The following is an 18,116-nucleotide window of genomic DNA, read 5'->3' on the forward strand; positions in this document are numbered from 1 at the left end:
CACCACAGCATAACCATCGATACTGCCTAAGAGGGACCCAAGGGTGGAGACCTGAACCCGTAAAGAGTTGAAAGATAGCTCTTTGGAAAGGCCATTCTGGAGAAAAGAGAGTACTTGGGAGACTGGAGCCTTGCGCTGACACTCTGGACTCAGCACACACAGTCTCAAAAACTCTCCAAACCTGGACGTGAGAGAGGTAGAGGGCTTACGGGCTCGCAACAGAGTGGTTATAACTTCTTTATATCCCTTCTTTCTTAATTGCTGCCGTTCAAAAGCCAGGCCGCTAGACAGAAGTGATCCACCTGATCAAAAATATACTGGACCCTGCCGGAGGAGGTGGGCAGATGGCCGAGACAAAGAGGACCGTCCGTCGCGAGGTTCACCAGGTACGCAGGGTCACTCGGGTGCCAAGAGAATGACGGGTCCCCGATGAAGTTCTATTCTTCTGAGTACTTTTCCCACCAGAGGCCAAGGTGGGGAGACGTACAGGAGAACGTCGTGAGGCCAGGGAAGAACCAGGGCATCCACTCCTTTCGAGCAGTGCTCCCTTCTGCGGCTGAAGAATCTGGGAGCTTTTGCATTGTTCAGAGTAGCCATTAGATCTAAGTGGGGGGGACCCCACCTGCGGACGATCAGCTCCATTGCTCTGGACAACTCCCACTCTCCGGTGTCCAGACGCTGTCAACTGAGAAAATCAGCTTGAACATTCTCCTTCCCCGCAATGTGGGAAGCTGCCAAGCGATCCAGGTGACGCTCCGCCCAGGTGAACAGCCTGCTGGCCTACAGAGCGACCAGGCGACTTGTGGTGCCCCCCTGCCGATTAATATAAGCTACCGTTGTGGCATTGTCCGAGAGTACCCGCACCACCTTGCGACAGATCAGAGGAAGAAATACCTTGAGTGCCAGATGGACCGCTCTGACCTCCAGGCGATTGATGTGCCAGCGGGATTGGACTGGGGACCAGTATCCCTGCATAGACTGAGGTCTGGCACAGAGCTGGAGAGGCTGGCGTCCATCCAATGATCCACTGAGTCGTCTGTAGGGGCATCCCCTTCGAGCGAGAGCCACCTTTGCATGTCGGCGATGGTAGGGTCAGAGTGGGCGGGGTTTCCGGAACTGCTCCGACACCGGCTTCCAACGGGACAGCAAAGCTTTCTGTAATAGACACATATGCGCAAAAGCTCAAGGAACCAGATCGATGGTGGAAGCCATGGACCCCAGGACCTGAAGGTAATCCCACGCAGTGGGTAGCGAGAGAGAGAGAAATCTGCGCACCTGATCCATAAGTTTGACCGCCCGAAAGTCTGGCAGAAAGACCTTGCCAACCCGGTGTGTTGAAGCGTGCTCCCAGGAATTCCAGGATCTGGGAGGGCTGCAGATTGCTCTTGGAAAAGTCGACTATCCACCCGAGGGAGGATAGGAAGGCCAGGACTCTGTCGACCGTCAACCTGTAGAGAGTCTCCGACTTGGCCCGGATGAGCCAATCGTCCAGGTAAGGGTGGACCAGGACTCCTTCCCGACAGAGAGCAGCTGCCACCACCACCATGACCTTGGTAAAAAAGCGAGGCGCGGCCGAAAGGGAGCACCCGGAACTGGAAGTGTTGTCCCAGAGTATTGACCCTGAGATACTTCTGATGGTCGCGGTGTTTCGGAATGTGCAGGTAAGCCTCCGTTAAGTCGAGGGAGGCCAGATATTCGCCTGAGCGAACTGCCGCTATCACCGCCCTCAGGGTCTCCATTCGAAAATGGGGTACCTTGAGAGCCCAGTTGACTCACTTGAGATCCAAGATTGGATGGCAGGAACCGTCCTTTTTGGGAACAACGAAGTAGATGGAATACTGGCCGGACCCTTGTTCCTCCACCAGGACTGGAACTATGGCACCAAGCTCTTGTACCCTGCCAAGAGTCTGTTTGACCGCAGGCCGCTTCCGGCTTCTGCAGGGAGAGATTATGTGAAGATCCGGTAGGTCCCAAGCAAATTCTAATGCATAACCTTTCTCTACACCTCTAGGACCCACTGATCCATCATAATCTTGACCCATTCCTCGAGAAACAGGGACAGCCGTCCACCTAATTTTGGAACGGAGGAATGGGTCGGCCTAATCTCTTTGTGGAGAGGTCTTTGTGGTCGAGTGCTGTGGGTGGGCATCTCGGAAGGGACGACTGCCACGAAAGGAATGAGACCAGGACTGGGATCTGGAGGAGGTACCTCTTGGAAAGGATCCCCGCGCTCTGCTATTATACGGACGCTGACCTCTAAAGCGAGAGCGCGAAGGAAAGAAAGATCTAGACTGCTTCGGGCGGTCCTCCGGCAGCTTATGAATCTTGTTCTCTCCCAAGGATTTAATAAGCTGTTCAAGGTCCTCACCAAAAATTAGACTTCTCGGGGTTAAGACAGCCAGCGAGGGGGAGTGACTGGACTACCAGTATCGCCCCAGAATCCAGTCAGGTCACCGGGAAAAGGGGAGCCTAGGCTGAAGAATCAAGGGGCAAGCCCCCCTAGGCTCCCAGCAGAGCAAGGAGACAGAGCTGTCTCCGAGAAAATAAACAGATATTTTTCTTTTTTTTTTTTTTTGAAGATCTAGCAAAGATAGTTAAAGGAAAATTAGTTCTTACCTGATCATTTTCGTTCCTGTAGTACCACGGATCAGTCCAGACTATGGGTTGAGCCTCCTGTTCAGCAGATGGAGATAGACCAAAACTGAAAGGGTATCCTTTCAGTTTTGGTCTATGAACAGGGTCAATGATCAGGGTCAATGAACAGGGTTATTTCTACCCTGTTCATTGTTTTAATCCAGGTTACTTCTACCCTGTTCATTGTAAAACAAGACTTTGTCTCTGTTATTTTTTGCTGGTTGTAATGTATACCGAAGTGATAATTAATCTTGTTAATTGAACCTCGGTATATAAAAAGTTATAAATAAATAAATAAATATCCTATATCAGGACAGAGCCTATCCTGCAGCCCTTCAGTATAACCAGTGTCAAAGCAGAAAAAGGCACAAGGTCAAGCAAGTAACAGAATAACTAGTAATTTAGTGTAAACAATCAGACAATAGAACAAGTGAATGAACTGTGTAACTAAAACGCTCTTGCATGACTACCCCAGATCATCGTAAAAGATGCTTCTGGTGCCTGTAATGAAATTCCATGAGAGCCATGCAGAGACACAAATTACTCCTATAAGAAGGAGAAAACAGGAAAGAAATTTTCGAGCGGACGGAATACGGGAGGGCGTCTGGACTGATCCATGGTACTACAGGAACGAAAATTCAGGTAAGAACTAATTTTCCTTTCCCTGTACGTACCTGGATCAGTCCAGACCATGAGATGTACCAAAGCTTCCCTACAAAGGGTGGGACCTAGACAGTCCCGCTCGAAGCACCTGTCTACCAAAGACTGGCGCCTGAACATCAAGGCGGTAATGACAAGCAAATGTATGCAGGGATTTCCATGTAACAGCCCTGCATATTTCCTGTGGAGAGACAGACTGACTCTCCGCCCAAGAAGTAGCCTGAGAACGCAAGGAATGAGCTTTCAAGTCTTCCGGAACCACCCGGCCCTTGCAGATGTAGGCTGACGCAATCACCTCCTTCAACCACCGAGCGATCGTAGTCTTAGAAGCTTGTTTGCCCCTATTTGGACCACTCCACAGGACAAAGAGATGATCCGAGACCCGGAAGTCATTAGTAATAGTAAGGTAACTCAGCAAGACGCGTTTAACATCCAGTCGGCAAAGTTCACCACCCCCGGACCCCATGATATCCTCAGAAGAAAACGCGGGGAGCTCCACCGACTGATTTACATGAAAGGAGGAAACAACCTTCGGCAAGAAAGGCACTGTTTTGAGAGAGACGCCCGAATCCATAAACTGCAGGAAAGGTTCTCTGCAAAACAGAGCTTGAAGCTCCGAAACCCTCCTGGCGGAGCAAATGGCAACCAAGAAGACAGTCTTGAGTGTCAAGTCCTTGAGAGTAGCCCAATGGAGAGGTTCAAAAGGGGCTGAGCAAAGAGACCAAGGCACCAAATTTAGACTCCACGAGGGACAAGTGGGCCGGACGGGCGGTTTCAGGTGCTTAGCACCCCTGAGGAAAAGGACAAATTCCGGATGAGAGGCCACCGCCCGACCCTCGATGGTGCCCAGGAGGGAACAGAGAGCCGAAACTTGTACCCGCAACGAGCTGACAGAAAGACCCTTGGATAGTCCCTGTTGCAGGAAAGTGAGAACTACAGCGACCGAAGACGAACGCACCGAAACACCCCACTCCTTGCAGGTGCTCTCAAAAACCTTCCAGATACGGACATAGGTCAGAGATGTAGACTGCTTATGAGCCCTAAGCAGAGTGGAAATAACCTCTTCCTTGTAACCTTTTCGCCTCAAAAGTCGCCGTTCAAACGCCATGCTGCTAGACAGAAGCGATCCGCCTGGTCAAAAAGTACGGGACCCTGCCGAAGAAGACGGGGTAGGTGGCCGAGGCGAAGAGGACCATCCGTCGCCAGATTTACCAGATCCGCGAACCACAGCCTGCGGGGCCACTCAGGGGCCTCGAGAATGACCGGACTGCGATGCAGCTCTATTCTCCGGAGAATCTTCCCTACTAACAGCCACGGAGGAAACACGTAGAGGAGGATATCGGGAGGCCAAGGAAGAGCCAACGCATCCACTCTCTCTGAGCAATGCTCCCTCCAACGGCTGAAGAACCGGGGAGCCTTGGCGTTGTCCACTGTCGCCGTCGCCATGAGATCCAGGTGAGGGGGACCCCACCTGCAAACAATCAGTTCCATCGCAGAGTCGGACAATCCCACTCGCCGGGATCGAGACGTTGACGGCTGAGGAAGTCGGCTTGAACATTCTCCTTGACCGCTATATGTGGGAGGCAGCTAAACGATCCAAGTGCCTCTCCGCCCAGTAGAAGAGCTTGCTGGCTTCCAGCGCCATCAGACGACTTCTAATACTCCCCTGTCGATTGATGTAAGCCACCGTGGTGGAATTGTCCGACAAAACTTGAACCACCTTGTGGCGGATCAGGGGGAGAAAAAACTTGAGAGCCAGGCGCATCGCCCCGGCCTCCAGGCGATTTATGTGCCAACGGAACTGGAGTGGGGACCAGAACCCCTGAGTAGTTTGTGATTGACAGACCACCGCCCCCCCCCCCCCCCCCACCTGGAGAGGCTGGCGTCCGTCGTGACTATGACCCACGAGGGAGTCAGAAGAGGAGATGCGCCGGCGACAATTGTATGTCGGCAATGGTAGTGTCGGAAAGAGGCAGGGACTCCTGGAACTGCTCGGACACCGGTTGCCAGCAGGATAAGAATGCTTTCTGTAATGGACGCATATGCGCAAACGCCCAGGGGACAAGGTCGATAGTGGAAGCCATGGTCCCCAGAACCTGCATATAATCCCAGGCCGTGGGAAGTGGCAGGGAAACAAAGCTGTTCACTTGATCGATCAGCTTGAGTGCCCACGAGTCCGGGAGAAAAACTTTCCTGACCCGAGTGTCGAAGCGAGCTCCCAGGAATTCCAGAACCTGAGAGGGCTGGAGATTGCTTTTGGAGAAGTTGATTATCCATCCGAGCGAAGTGAGGAGAGCTAGTACCCTGTCTACTGCGCAAGCGCACAGGGCAGAGGACTTGGCCCTCACAAGCCAGTCGTCCAGATAAGGATGGACTAAGATTCCGTCCCGGTGGAGTGCAGCCGCCACTACTACCATGATCTTGGTAAAGGTGTGGGAAGCGATGGCAAGGCCGAAGGGAAGAGCTCTGAACTGGAAGTGCTGACCCAGGATATGAAATCAATGAAATTTTGATGCTCTCGTAGAATTGGTATGTGGAGGAAAGCCTCAGTCAGGTCGAGGGAGGCTGCTATCACCGCCCTCAGGGTCTCCATTCTGAAATGAGGGACCCTGAGGCCCGGTTGACTCGTTTGAGATCCAGGATTGGACAGAAGGTATTGTCCTTCTTGGGAATGACGAAGTAAATGGAATACTGGCCGGCGCCTTGTTCTTGCAATGGCACCGTAGTATTCGCCCCCAGTTCCTGGAGCCTGTCCAGGGTTTGACAGACCGCAGGCCTCTTTGATGGGCCGCAAGGGGAAACGAGATAAAGATCCGGTAGGTCCCGGGCAAACTAACGCGTAACGGTGTTCTATCATCTCGAGAACCCATTGATCGGATGAGTTTTTGGCCCACTCCTGGCGAAACAGAGAAAGACGCCTACCTAACTTTCGTACGGAGGAATGGACCGGCCGGATCTCATTGGGGAGCGGACTTGGTGGCTGGGTGTTGTTGGCTGCCATCTCGGAAGCCGCAACGGCCCCGAAAAGAATGAGACCACGACTGGGACATGAACCTCATGCCCTGTTGCTGTACTGGCATTGCCCCCTGAAGCGGGTATGAGTTGGAAAGAAAGATTTAGACTGTTTAGGGCAGTCCTCCGGCAGCTTATGGACCTTGTTCTCGCCCAAGGATTTAATAAGCTGTTCCAGGTCCTCACCAAAAAGCAACTTGCCTTTAAAAGGAAGAGTGCCCAGCTGAGCCTTCGACGAAGAGTCCGCGGACCAGCTGCGCAGCCAGAGGAGGCGTCTGACCAAAACTGCGGAAACCATAGCCTTAACCTGGACTCTAAGCAAGTCATATAGGGCATTCGCGCCATATGCAATGGCGCCCTCCAAACATTCCGCCTGCTCTTCCTCTGCAGACGGGAGGTCCTTGCTGAGTAATTGTTGCATCCACCTAAGGCTTGCCCGCTGCATGAGTCTGCTGCAGATTGTCGCCTGGACCCCCAGAACTAGGACCTCAAAGATTCGCTTCAAATAAAATTCGAGTTTGTGATCCTGAACATCCCGCAACACTGTGGCGCCCACCACTGGGATGGTGGTATGCTTAGTTACCGTGGTAACCGAAGAGTCAACCTTAGGAATCTTCAGCATGTCCAGGCAATCCTCGGGAAGCGGGTAGAGCTTATCCATAGCCCTTCCAACCTGGAGACCAGTCTCAGGGGCTTCCCATTCCTGTAGGAGAAGCAGTCTATGCATAGGATGGAATGGAAATGTACGTGGGAGTGCCCTAAGTCTCGCCAGGACCGGGTCCACGTTTAATGGCATCGCCGCTGCCACAGAATCATCCGGCGGAGCATCAATTCCCAATTCCTGGAGAACAAAGGGAATGAGAGGTTCTAGCTCCGCACGCTGAAATAAGCAGAGGATGCGGGGATCGTCGCCCTCGGGCGGGGGGGGGGGGCCTGAGCCGAGGCCTCCCCATCAAATTCATCAAGAGGGTCCACAGGGAGGGGGGCTCCCGGGACCACCAGCACCCGGACAGGGCCTTGCAGATCTAAAACCGCTGCAGGAGACGGCATGGGCATCCGGGGGAGTTTCGGAGGGGGGGGCAGGGGAGGGTCTACCTCCTCCTGCAGGCTAGCTAGATACGATTTGTGCAGGAGCACAAAATCCGAAGTGAAACGGGCCCGGGACGATTTTTCCACGGGGGAGAGGGGTCCGTGTCATCCCCCCCCCCCCCCCCCCCGAGAGCGCACCGGGCTCAGATCGGGAGGGTAAAAATCTGCAAATCCAGCTCCTCTGCCCCTGGAGAAGTAGAGCCTGCATTGGGTGAAATACCCAAAGTAGCCGCTGTTCTGGCGGTTTCTCGAGTCGGGAACAGCCTGGCCATGCGTCGGGGAACCCAACCTCGGGCTCAAGTTACCTGCGCCGCCACGGAGAAGCACACCCCAACTCTGGAGAGCTGGGAGGCCGGCTCTCCACAGGCCAAGCACAAGTTTGAACGCAGCTTGAGTAAAATAACACAGCCGCGAGGGAAACAAAGAAAACAGCTGATAGGGGAGTCCCAGAGGAGAGGAGCAGGCGATCAAACCCCGCTCCCTCCTACAAAGAGACAGAAATTTAAAACCGGTAACTTTCTTTCTTTTTTTTTTTTTTTTTTTTTTTACAAAGAAATGACTTGAAACAATACTTGTTTGAGCTTGCCCCAGAGAAAAGAATCAAAGAAGGAACCCCGAAGGGAAAAAGGGCAAGCTAACAGGAAACCGCAGGGTGAGCTGTCTGGCATCTGCTGGAGACAGACAAATACTGAAGGGCTGCAAGGTAGGCTCTGTCCTGATATAGGATACCTTTTCAGTTTTGGTCTGTCTCCATCTGCTGGACAGGAGGCTCAACCCATGGTCTGGACTGATCCGGGTACGTACAGGGAATACTTGCTTGATCTTGAGACTTTATGATAAGAAAAAACCCCACAGGAAGTAGAGACTAAGGAAGAACGAGAACCGCAGGTTCAGCTGCCTGCATCTGCTGGAGACAGACAAATACTGAAGGGATGCAGGGTAGGCTCTGTCCTGATATGGGATACCCTTTCAGTTTTTGTCTGTCTCCATCTGCTGGACAGGAGGCTCAACTCACTCCCTGGATTGATCCAGGTACGTACAGGGAACTAGAGTGATGTCAGCTTTGAAACCTGACTCAGCCTCCATCTGCTAGCAGGGAAGCATATAACCCTTTGGGCCTGAGTCCATCCTGAGTCCATCCATTTTTTTTTTTTTAAATTTATATTTTATTGGCAACTAGAACAATAACATAGCCATAGTCACTTCAAATACAAAACACTTAAATGTACAATAAAGCTTTTACAACCAATGTCTTGCCATTCTTTTCTTGTTTTTTCCCCCCACCTCCCGCCAGAAAATGTATTTTAAATCTGCTACCAGTTAATTTCATGAATATCCCCCTAATCCTCATACTATTTGAAAGGGTAAGTAACTGTCCCCTATTAATCTGTACCACCTCACTCAATTTTATAACCATCTATCATATCCCCTTCTCAGTCACTTTTCTCCAAGCTGAAGACCTGAGAGTTGGGGATGGATATTCTAAAATAACTAAAGAAATCTTTAACGTTACAGGTCAGTAGTGGAAATCTAATTTTGGCAGCGACATCACAGCCAAAGCTATATATATCTTTGGAAAATATATAATTGCTAGATGATTTCAAGTCATCAGGATCAATTGATCACTGTGGATCCCTAAAGGCTAGAAGGTGGAAATAAAGAAAAGAGTGCATGAGGGTAAGCAGGGGTAACTTGCTGGAGTGGCAGTTGCTACCCTTAACAAATAAGTCTTGATACTGTAAATGCAACTTCATCATTGCTCTCTGCTTCAACTGCAGTGGGAAAAGGGGCATTGGATTCAGACAGCAACCAACGAAGGCCCCGACTTTTACAGTTTGGGGAACAAATAAACACGGGGGAACTTGCTGATGCGGCTTTTACTTCCCTTAATCACTTAGCCTGATACTTTTGTTGCAGCTCCATCTTTGCTCTCGGCTTCCACGGCAAGGGTTAATAGAAATTGGATTCAAACAGCATCCAAGGGCCCTGACTTTTACGGTCTGGGAAACTGATAAGCATGAGGGTAACCTGCACATAGTGCAGGAGATACTGACATAAGCTTGCTGGGCAGACAGGGTGGATCATTTGGTTCTTTTCTGCCGTCATCTCTGTTTCTATGGATGGGAGATGACAGAGGGCTGCCCTGGTGCATGTTAGGAAGATAAACGTCAGCCCGCATCCAAACCTGTGAGATGACCGAGAGGTGGGACTGGTAGATGAGAGAGAGGACTACAGTAGTGAGAGAAGGGATGTGGCATGGAGAAGGTGTGAGAGGGTGGCGTGGGAAGATGTGCACGCACCAGAGAAGAAATACACTCATCATGTACTCCTTGCTGAGCCCTCCTATCCCCTTTCCTTAGCACCCTCCCCCCACCCCTTTACCAACACAAACTGACCAGAGTACACGACAAGTACATTTTGTTCAAGGTAAATCCGGAAAGGATTTTAGAATCCCTGAAAACTATATACCACGGTTCCTAAGAAAGACATTCCTTACTTGTTCAGCAGGCACTGGAGGAGACCGTGTCTTTTCTTCTTTCACGGGAGATGCGGATCTCGCACATTTCTCATCTCTCTCACTCTTCTGAAAAGAAAAGTGCACAAGTTGCTCAATAAATATTTTCAGGGCTGTTTATAGAAGATAGCACACAGTGGCCGGGCTCTGGAACCCAAGTGAAGTTGAGAATCACTGCCCGCTCACTCATGCACCAATTGTACATACAGTTGTGCTCATATGTTTACACACCCCTGGCAAAATTTGTAAGATGTGGAGCATTTTAAGAAAACATGAGTGATCAGACAAAACATGTCTGTTAGTTTAGTTTGAAACACATTAAAATATTTTATGCATCACTGAATAGCACGATCATTAAACAAAACCACAGCAATAAAGGAAATAATAAAATGGTCCTATTCAAAGGCTTACATACCTTTGAATTGTTTGGGCTGATAATATATATTCAAGTTGACACACACAGGCTGAGATGGCAATGAAGGGCAGGTATCCACCCTTCATTGTGCCATGTTTGATTGTACTTAGTGTCTGTGTATAAATAGTCATTCCCTGTGTGTACCCGGATCAATCCAGACTGCTGGGTTATGCCTCCCTTCCAGCAGATGGAGACAGAGAAAAACCTGAAGAGCACCTCCTCTTAACCTGGTGTACCACCTGCATCTCCTCAGTATTTCTCTGTCTCCAGCAGATGGAGGTGGTGCATACCCGGCGGTCTTGCCCTGTTCTTGGGGGTTAAGACAATCACTATTAAAAAAAAAAAAAAAAAGCGAGAGAGAGATAGAATCAAGCAGGACAAACAGGCACAACCTCCCGGGGGTAGGCAGGTCCTAGTGGGGCCATCCCCCCTGGTAGTAGGTTCAACTCTAATCAAGAAGTGAAAAATTATGGGCTCTGTTAATACCAAGCCAGATTTCAGACAACTTCCAGGAAAGTTTGTTGGGATGCAAATCAAAAAACCCACAAGTAACTTCTATTGAAATAAAGGCTTTTCTGAAACAAAGTGGTGTGGGTGTTTCAGAATGCACAAGGAGAAATTACTACTGACCTGATAATTTCCTTTCCTCTAAGGAAAGCAGGCCAATTCACATAATACCAGTAGATGGTGATAAAGTAAAATTGACTCACTGACATCACAGACATATAGCCCTGCCCCGACATCAGTCCATCAGCATTCTCTGAAAAAGCCAAACTGTGGACAAACCGATTACACTTGAACATGACTTAACAGACAGACAACCAATCATGATTCCAACCAAATGAGTACACTGAGCTCAGTTAAAAGAATTAACATGCACTAACCTTAGGGACTGGCTAGTTCAGAAATAACATTCATCATCTGACCTAAGGTACAAACTAAAAGCAAGTAGGTAGCCTAGGGCGGTTGTAGACTGACTTGACTTCCTTAGAGGAAAGGAAATTATCAGGTAAGTAGTAATTTTCCTTCCTCTACATTCTGGCAAGCCAATCCACACAAGTGGGATGTACCAAAGCTACTCCCAAAAAGGGTCCTGTGGTCCCGTCAACACCGCACGCGCGAAGGCTGCATCCTCCTGAACCTGCACATACAAGCGGTAATGCTTGGAGAAAGTGTGTAAGGAGGACCACATTGCTGCTCGGCAAATCTTCACAAGGAGTCAACCATGGCAAGAATCCTTACTAACACACGCAAAAGAGAGCATATTACCCCCATCCTTGCACAACTGCATTGGCTGCCCATCCATTTCCGCTCTCAATACAAAACCCTTACCATACTGCACAACACTCTCTACAAAAGTAACCCCGCCTGGCTCAAAAAAATGCCCCACTTTCACACTGCCCATCGCCACACAAGATCCTCCCATACAGGAGCCCTACACACGCCCCCCTTAAAAACAGCACATCTCTCCACCACCAGGGAAAGAGCCTTCACCATCGCAGGCCCTGCCCTCTGGAACTCCCTCCCGACACATCTCCGCCTTGAACCCTCCCTGACCAACTTCAAAAAAGGCATCAAGACCTGGCTCTTCAGACAGGCCTACCCTGAAACCAACCCCCCGTAAACTTTCCCCTTGAAGTATCCTCCCCCCTCCCACCACATTCCCCCCTCCCCCCCCCCCCCACCGCTTCCCATTGCATGCCCACCTGGAATTATCGTTCCCATGCTGCCTATTAGACTGCTCCTCGCGCAATCTGTTGTAAATAAGTTACTATGTATAGAATTTAGAAGTAAATAAGTGTCTATGTATAGAATTCAGAATGTAAGTAAATTAATATGTATAACCCCCCCCCCCCTTAGTTATCACACCCCCGCAGCCCCCTTGCTGTAAACTTCTCCACCATACCTATGGCTACGTTCCTTTACTTTTCACAGCTTCTTTACTTTCCTCCCCTTTCCTTTCCCCCCACACCCACCCCGTATTTTCTAGCCTGCTCCCACACCTGCGCCCTGTTTTTTGTAACTTTCCTCCTTTCGCAAGTTTTACTGTAAACCGGCGTGATGTGCCCGCACGAACACCGGTATATAAAAGCTGTTAAATAAATAAATAAATAAACTAGGCACATGCCTAGTTGACTCCTTGTGAAGATTTGCCTGAGCCCTAGTGGCATGTGCCATAACTTGACTAGGTAACGGGACATTGATATCCATATAGACAGCTGTGTGACGACTTTTACCAATTGGGCACCACCATGGAGCACAGATGATCAAACTTCCTGAAAGATTTAGTAATCTTCAAGTACCGCTTCAAATGGTGCCTGACATCCAAGACATGCAACGGATGATAATCACGCTTATCTCTATCCCTGTCCAGCATGAGCAGAAAAAGTGTCCGATTCAAATGAAACTCTGAAACCACTTTCAGCAAAACGGAAGGTACTGTTATAAGCTTTTCTGCCCCCAGAGTAATTCATAGAAATGGCTCATGGCATGAAAGAGCTTGCAGTTCAGTGCTAAACAGATTGCTATGAGAAAAACGGTTTTCAAAGTGAGACCCGACAAAAAACCCAAGACCAGATTAAGGTCCTAAAGAGCACCTGTAGCCGTAAGGGAGGAAACAAATGCTTAACTCCCTTCAAAAACCTGGACACATTTGGATGGGAAGACAATGCTGCCCCATTGACTCGTCCCCTATAACAAGCAAGAGCTGCCACTTGCACCTTTAGAGTGTTAAGGACCAATCCTTTGAGCAAGCCTTCCTGTAAAAATTCCAGTATCAGAGGAATTTCAACTTTGAGAGGATGATAACCTCACTCCTCACACCAATTCTCTAACACTCTCCAAACTCTAACATAAGCTAGAGATGTAAAACATTTCCTGATCTGGAGCAAAGTGGAAATCACTGCAGAACAACCACCATGCTTCAGCAACCGATACCTCTCAAGTGCCAAATTATAAGACAAAACAGACCCAGATCAGTATGCAGAATGGGCCCCTAATACATGCCTTCCTGAATGGCAGTCTGAGAGGACTGTCTACCAGAAGTCTCTGAAGATCAGCATACCACGGCCTCTATGGCCAATCCAGAGCCACCAGAAGTACAGTTTCAGTCTCACTCATAATCTTTCGAATGAACCTACCTATCATTGGCCAAGGCGGGAAGGTATACGACAGCCCATTCCGCTGCCAGACCTGAACGAGAGCATCGATACCTAGCGCCCTCAGATCCCTTTTACGACTGAAGAACCATGGTACCTTCACATTGCTGGAGGTTGCCAGCAAATCCAGATACGGGCAACCTCAGCACACCATAATGAGTTGAAAAGCTTCGTCTGCTAAGTCCCACTCTCCTGGGTCTAAGTCTTGCCTGTTGAAGTTGGCCCGTACATTGTCCTTCCTGGTAATGTGGGAGGCAGATATGTCCTGGAAATGTCACTCTGCCCACACTATGAGCACATCTACCTCCACAGACATCTGTTGGCTTCTGGTTCTGCCTTGATGATTGATGTAGGCCACTGTCATGGCATTGTCCGACATTATCCTCACCACTTGAGCTTACAGTCGCTCGGCAAATCTCAAGCATGCCAAATGAGCTACATGCGTCTCTGTTTAATGGTCCACTGCTGCTTCTCAGCACTCCAGCGGCTTTGCATCATCAACTCTTGACAGTGAGGCCCCCCCCCATTCCAGAAGGCTCGCATCTATCATAATCACCAACCATTCTGGTGTCTCCAAGGAAACCCCCTTCCTGAAATGATCTGCTTGTAACCAGCATTGCTACTAGAAGCTTGCCTCAAATGGCAAGTTGAGTCTCACTATGAACGCCTGTAATTGTGGATTCCACCGGGAGAGTAATATGCGCTGAAGGGGCCACATGTGCGCCCTCGCTCAGGGGACAATGTCAAACATGGTTGCCATCGACCCCAGATATAAGACCACACTGTCAGGTAAATCATCCTTCTCAGGGCCTGAACCTGGAAATGGCGACATCAACCCAACCATATAAATTTAACCTTATATAAAGATTATCTGTTAGTATATCCAAACAAAACCTCAAAAATAAAAAAAAATACATTTATTCTAAAATCTCTACATCACTGAACAATCCAGCTGAATTTTATCATTCGATAAACCAAATAATAAAACCTCCCTCAAACGCTTCATCTTTTCCCTTGACTAATTCAAACACAAACATAGCAGATAAATTCACAGATTTTTTCATTGATAAAATTAATACCATCAGAAACTATTACAGCCCCTGTTACACTAACAGATGACACTTTCTGCCCAGATAATCTTCCCTGGTCAGATTTCGAGACAGATACAGAAGAAGTTGTCCTCGACTCTCTCTCTACAGTGAATAATTAATCTTGCTTGCTGAACCTATGCTGTACAATTTTACTAAAATACATTAAAAATGACAACTTCATCATATATATATTTAACGCATCTCTTGCAGGTTATGTTCCAGACTCACTTAAATGAGCCATCGTTCACCCAATTCTAAAGAAACATAACACTGATTCATCTTTATTTGCGAATTATTGCCAATTTCATCATTATCTTATATAGCAAAAATCCTAGAAACTTGTGTCATTTATTGACAATAATAAATATCAATTCAGCTTCCAAAAGCTTCATAATACCGAACTATTGCTGTTCTCATCATTTGACATAATTAGACGGGGATTTGAACAAGGCACAAATTTTATTATGGTCTTACGAGATATTTCAGCAGCATTCGATACAATTGATCATAGCATCTTAAGAAACTGTCTAAAAGCAATAGGCTTAACAGGCAATGTTCTAAATTGGTTCTCTTCATTCCTCTCAGACCGCACACCACAAGTAAAAGTAGAATCCTGTAAGTTATCATGGAAATCAATTACATCCGGAGTCCCTCAGGGTTCCGCTCTATCGGCGGTACTATTTAATATATATCTAACCACCCCCTGCCGCATATTAGCAGGCCTCAATGTTCACTATGGATTATATGCGGATGACAAAGTTTTCCCTTTCAATTAAACCAACCTGGATTGAAACCGAACGATCTTTATCGAATATACTATTAACAATACAAAACTGGTTATCTACTAATAAATTGGCATTCAACCTACAAAAAACAGAAATTATTTATTTTTTTAAGATATCCATCAGATTCAATTCCATCAGAAATACTAATAAATAACCAATCAATTAAACTCCCCAAAGATGTCCGCAATCTTGGAATTCAAATCGATAAATCTTTAAACATGCAAACTCGGGGGTGGATCCAAGATGGCCACTCGATAAGTCAGTGCGGCGTCAGCTCTTTCTCTACTTTCTTGCCTAAGATGGGGAGGAAGCGTAAGCAGAGGACAGAACCTTACCCTGCGGTCACCTCGGCAATGCCAGTATCCGGACTAATGGACGCCCATGTTCGGCACAGAGACACAGGACCAGGACTTCAGCTGCTGGAGAGTGGGAAAGGGGAATCGGAGCTCCCCTCTCTTTCTGGCTCAATATCACTGTTCAGTCCTGTGGAGGGAACACCACCGGACAACCTTGCTGCCATAATTGCCACTGAATTTTTAAAAATCTGCCAACTCTTGATGGAGGAAACCGGGGCATCTGATTATGTGTGTGTATATATTTATATATAAGTATACATATATACATACATACAAACATATATACATATATATATACATTATATATATATATATATATATATATATATATATATATATACACATACACACACACACACACACACACATATATACATACAGGACTTCAGCCGCTCTTTATATATATATATATATAAATATATATATATAAAGAGCTGCAGCATCGAAATGTGAGTCACAAGAATTTCAAAATTGCCAGCATGTGGCGCCTAGTGGAGATATTTTATTTAATGAGCATGTAAATTGATTTGGTAAACTGGTTTGTTTCATACAAGCAATATATTAAATTTAATAAAGCAAAAAGTATTACAATGGAGGATTTCAAAATGCCACTGGAATAGCCAAAGATTTGCTCATAGGTGTTGGAGCCCATCAATTTGGGCTGTAGCATTATTTCAAGAGAACAGGTGGCTGGCTTATAACATAGCTGGTAATGGAGAAAATACTTACCTGATATTTTTGTTTTCCTTAGTATAGACAGATGGACTCAGGACCAATGGGTTATGTGCTCCCCTGCTAGCAGATGGAGACGGAGTCAAGTTTCAAAGCTGAGGCTGCAGTGACCTCAGCCCTTCAAGTATTCTCTTCAAAAGCTATTGTGGACATACTATCGAAAAAAACTTGATTAAAACTTGATTACAACCTGATTAAAACTTAAACCGTAATGGTACTCAACCAAACAAACACTGAACCCCAGCAAGATTAAGGATGCCCTGACCACTTCACGGACGATTCCTTGGCACCGTTCTTGGGCAGCCGTGTGCAGGATTATTTATTTACTTAGGTTTTTATATACTAGATCACAATGGTGTATAAGGTTTAACAAAAAGTACAGATGGAGAGTTAAAGGGATGACATATAAACTGGAAGACATTCGAGGGGTGTATTATAGAATTAAGCGTGAACTTTTAGAGTTAGAGAGAAGGCATTGTTGAAAAGGCAGGATTTCAGATCTTGTTTTTTAGTAAGGAGTGCCAAGGAATAGGGGCTGCTACTGATATAGTTCTGTCTCTTGTTTGTTTTAGGTGGTAGTTTTTTATAGTTGCAATTTCAAGTAATCTTTTGTCATGGGATCTAAGTGAACGTGCAGGAATACGAGGATTAAAATGTATTTCTATCAATTCATTGTTAGGATTCAAGTTATGGCGAATTATTATTAGAACTTTGTATATTATTATGAATTGCACAGGGAGCCAATGTAGGGCAATCAGAGTCGGGAAGATGTGATCAAATTTTCTTTTCCCAATGAGGAGTCTGGCTGCTGCATTTTGAAGAAATTGGAGAGGTTTAAGGTGATTGGCTGGAAGTCCTAGGAGTAGGGAGATGCAATAGTCCAGGTTAGAGAATATAAGTAATTGTAGAACTGTTCTAAAATCTGATAATGTCAGTAGGGGTTTCAGACAGCTTAGTATTCATAGTTTGAAGAAACTGGATTTGATTAGTTTGCTTATGTGAGGTTTCATAGATAAGTTTTCGCCAATTTGGACGCCGATATCCCGTACTTGTGTTGCTGGAGAGAGAAGGTAGTTTCCTAGATCAATGTTGGAAGAAATAGTTTTAGCCAGATTAGTTCAGGGTTTTTTTTGGGTTCATTGAGAGAGTTTCAATTGAGCAAGATTTTAATGGTGATCATATACTCAGAAATAAGTGATACAAAGTCCAGCTGTCTACACTAAGGAAAATGAAATTATCAGGTAAGTAATTTCTCCATTTCCTAGCGTGTAGCCACAAGGACTCAGGACCAATGGGATGTACAAAAGCTACTTCCGATCGGGGCAGGAGGCTGCCCGTGGTCTGGTTAGCATTGCCCTTGCAAAGGTTGCATCCTCTCGGGCCCGAACGTCCAGCAACAGAACCAGGAGAAGGTGTTTAAGGAGGACCACGTTGCTGCTCGGCAGATATCGAACAGAGATGGCAGCTTAGCTTCCACCCAGGATACCGCCTGAGCCCTAGTGAAATGAGCTTTAACCTGAAAGGCTAATGGCTTTCCTGCCTCTACATAAGCTCCTGTGACCACCTTCTTAATCCAGTGAACTAAAGTAGCCCGCGAAGCTGGTTCACCCTGTCTCCTTCCACCGTGAAGAACACACAAGTGATCCGTCTTGCGCACTAGTTCTGAAAG

General features: G+C 47.3%; 1 protein-coding gene across 3 annotated transcripts in view; it reads right to left on the reverse strand.

The window, feature by feature from the left end:
• OTUD4 (OTU deubiquitinase 4) overlaps positions 1 to 18,116 on the reverse strand; it is a 234,325-nt gene that overhangs the window by 51,939 nt on the left and 164,270 nt on the right. For all 3 annotated transcript variants that reach the window (XM_029600893.1, XM_029600808.1, XM_029600977.1), the window contains one exon: positions 9,893 to 9,979. In XM_029600893.1, the coding sequence (XP_029456753.1) occupies positions 9,893 to 9,979 (87 nt within the window). The remainder of the gene's footprint in view (positions 1 to 9,892; positions 9,980 to 18,116) is intronic.

This window comes from Rhinatrema bivittatum, chromosome 1 (genome assembly GCF_901001135.1).
Source record: "Rhinatrema bivittatum chromosome 1, aRhiBiv1.1, whole genome shotgun sequence".
Classification (NCBI taxonomy): domain Eukaryota; kingdom Metazoa; phylum Chordata; class Amphibia; order Gymnophiona; family Rhinatrematidae; genus Rhinatrema; species Rhinatrema bivittatum.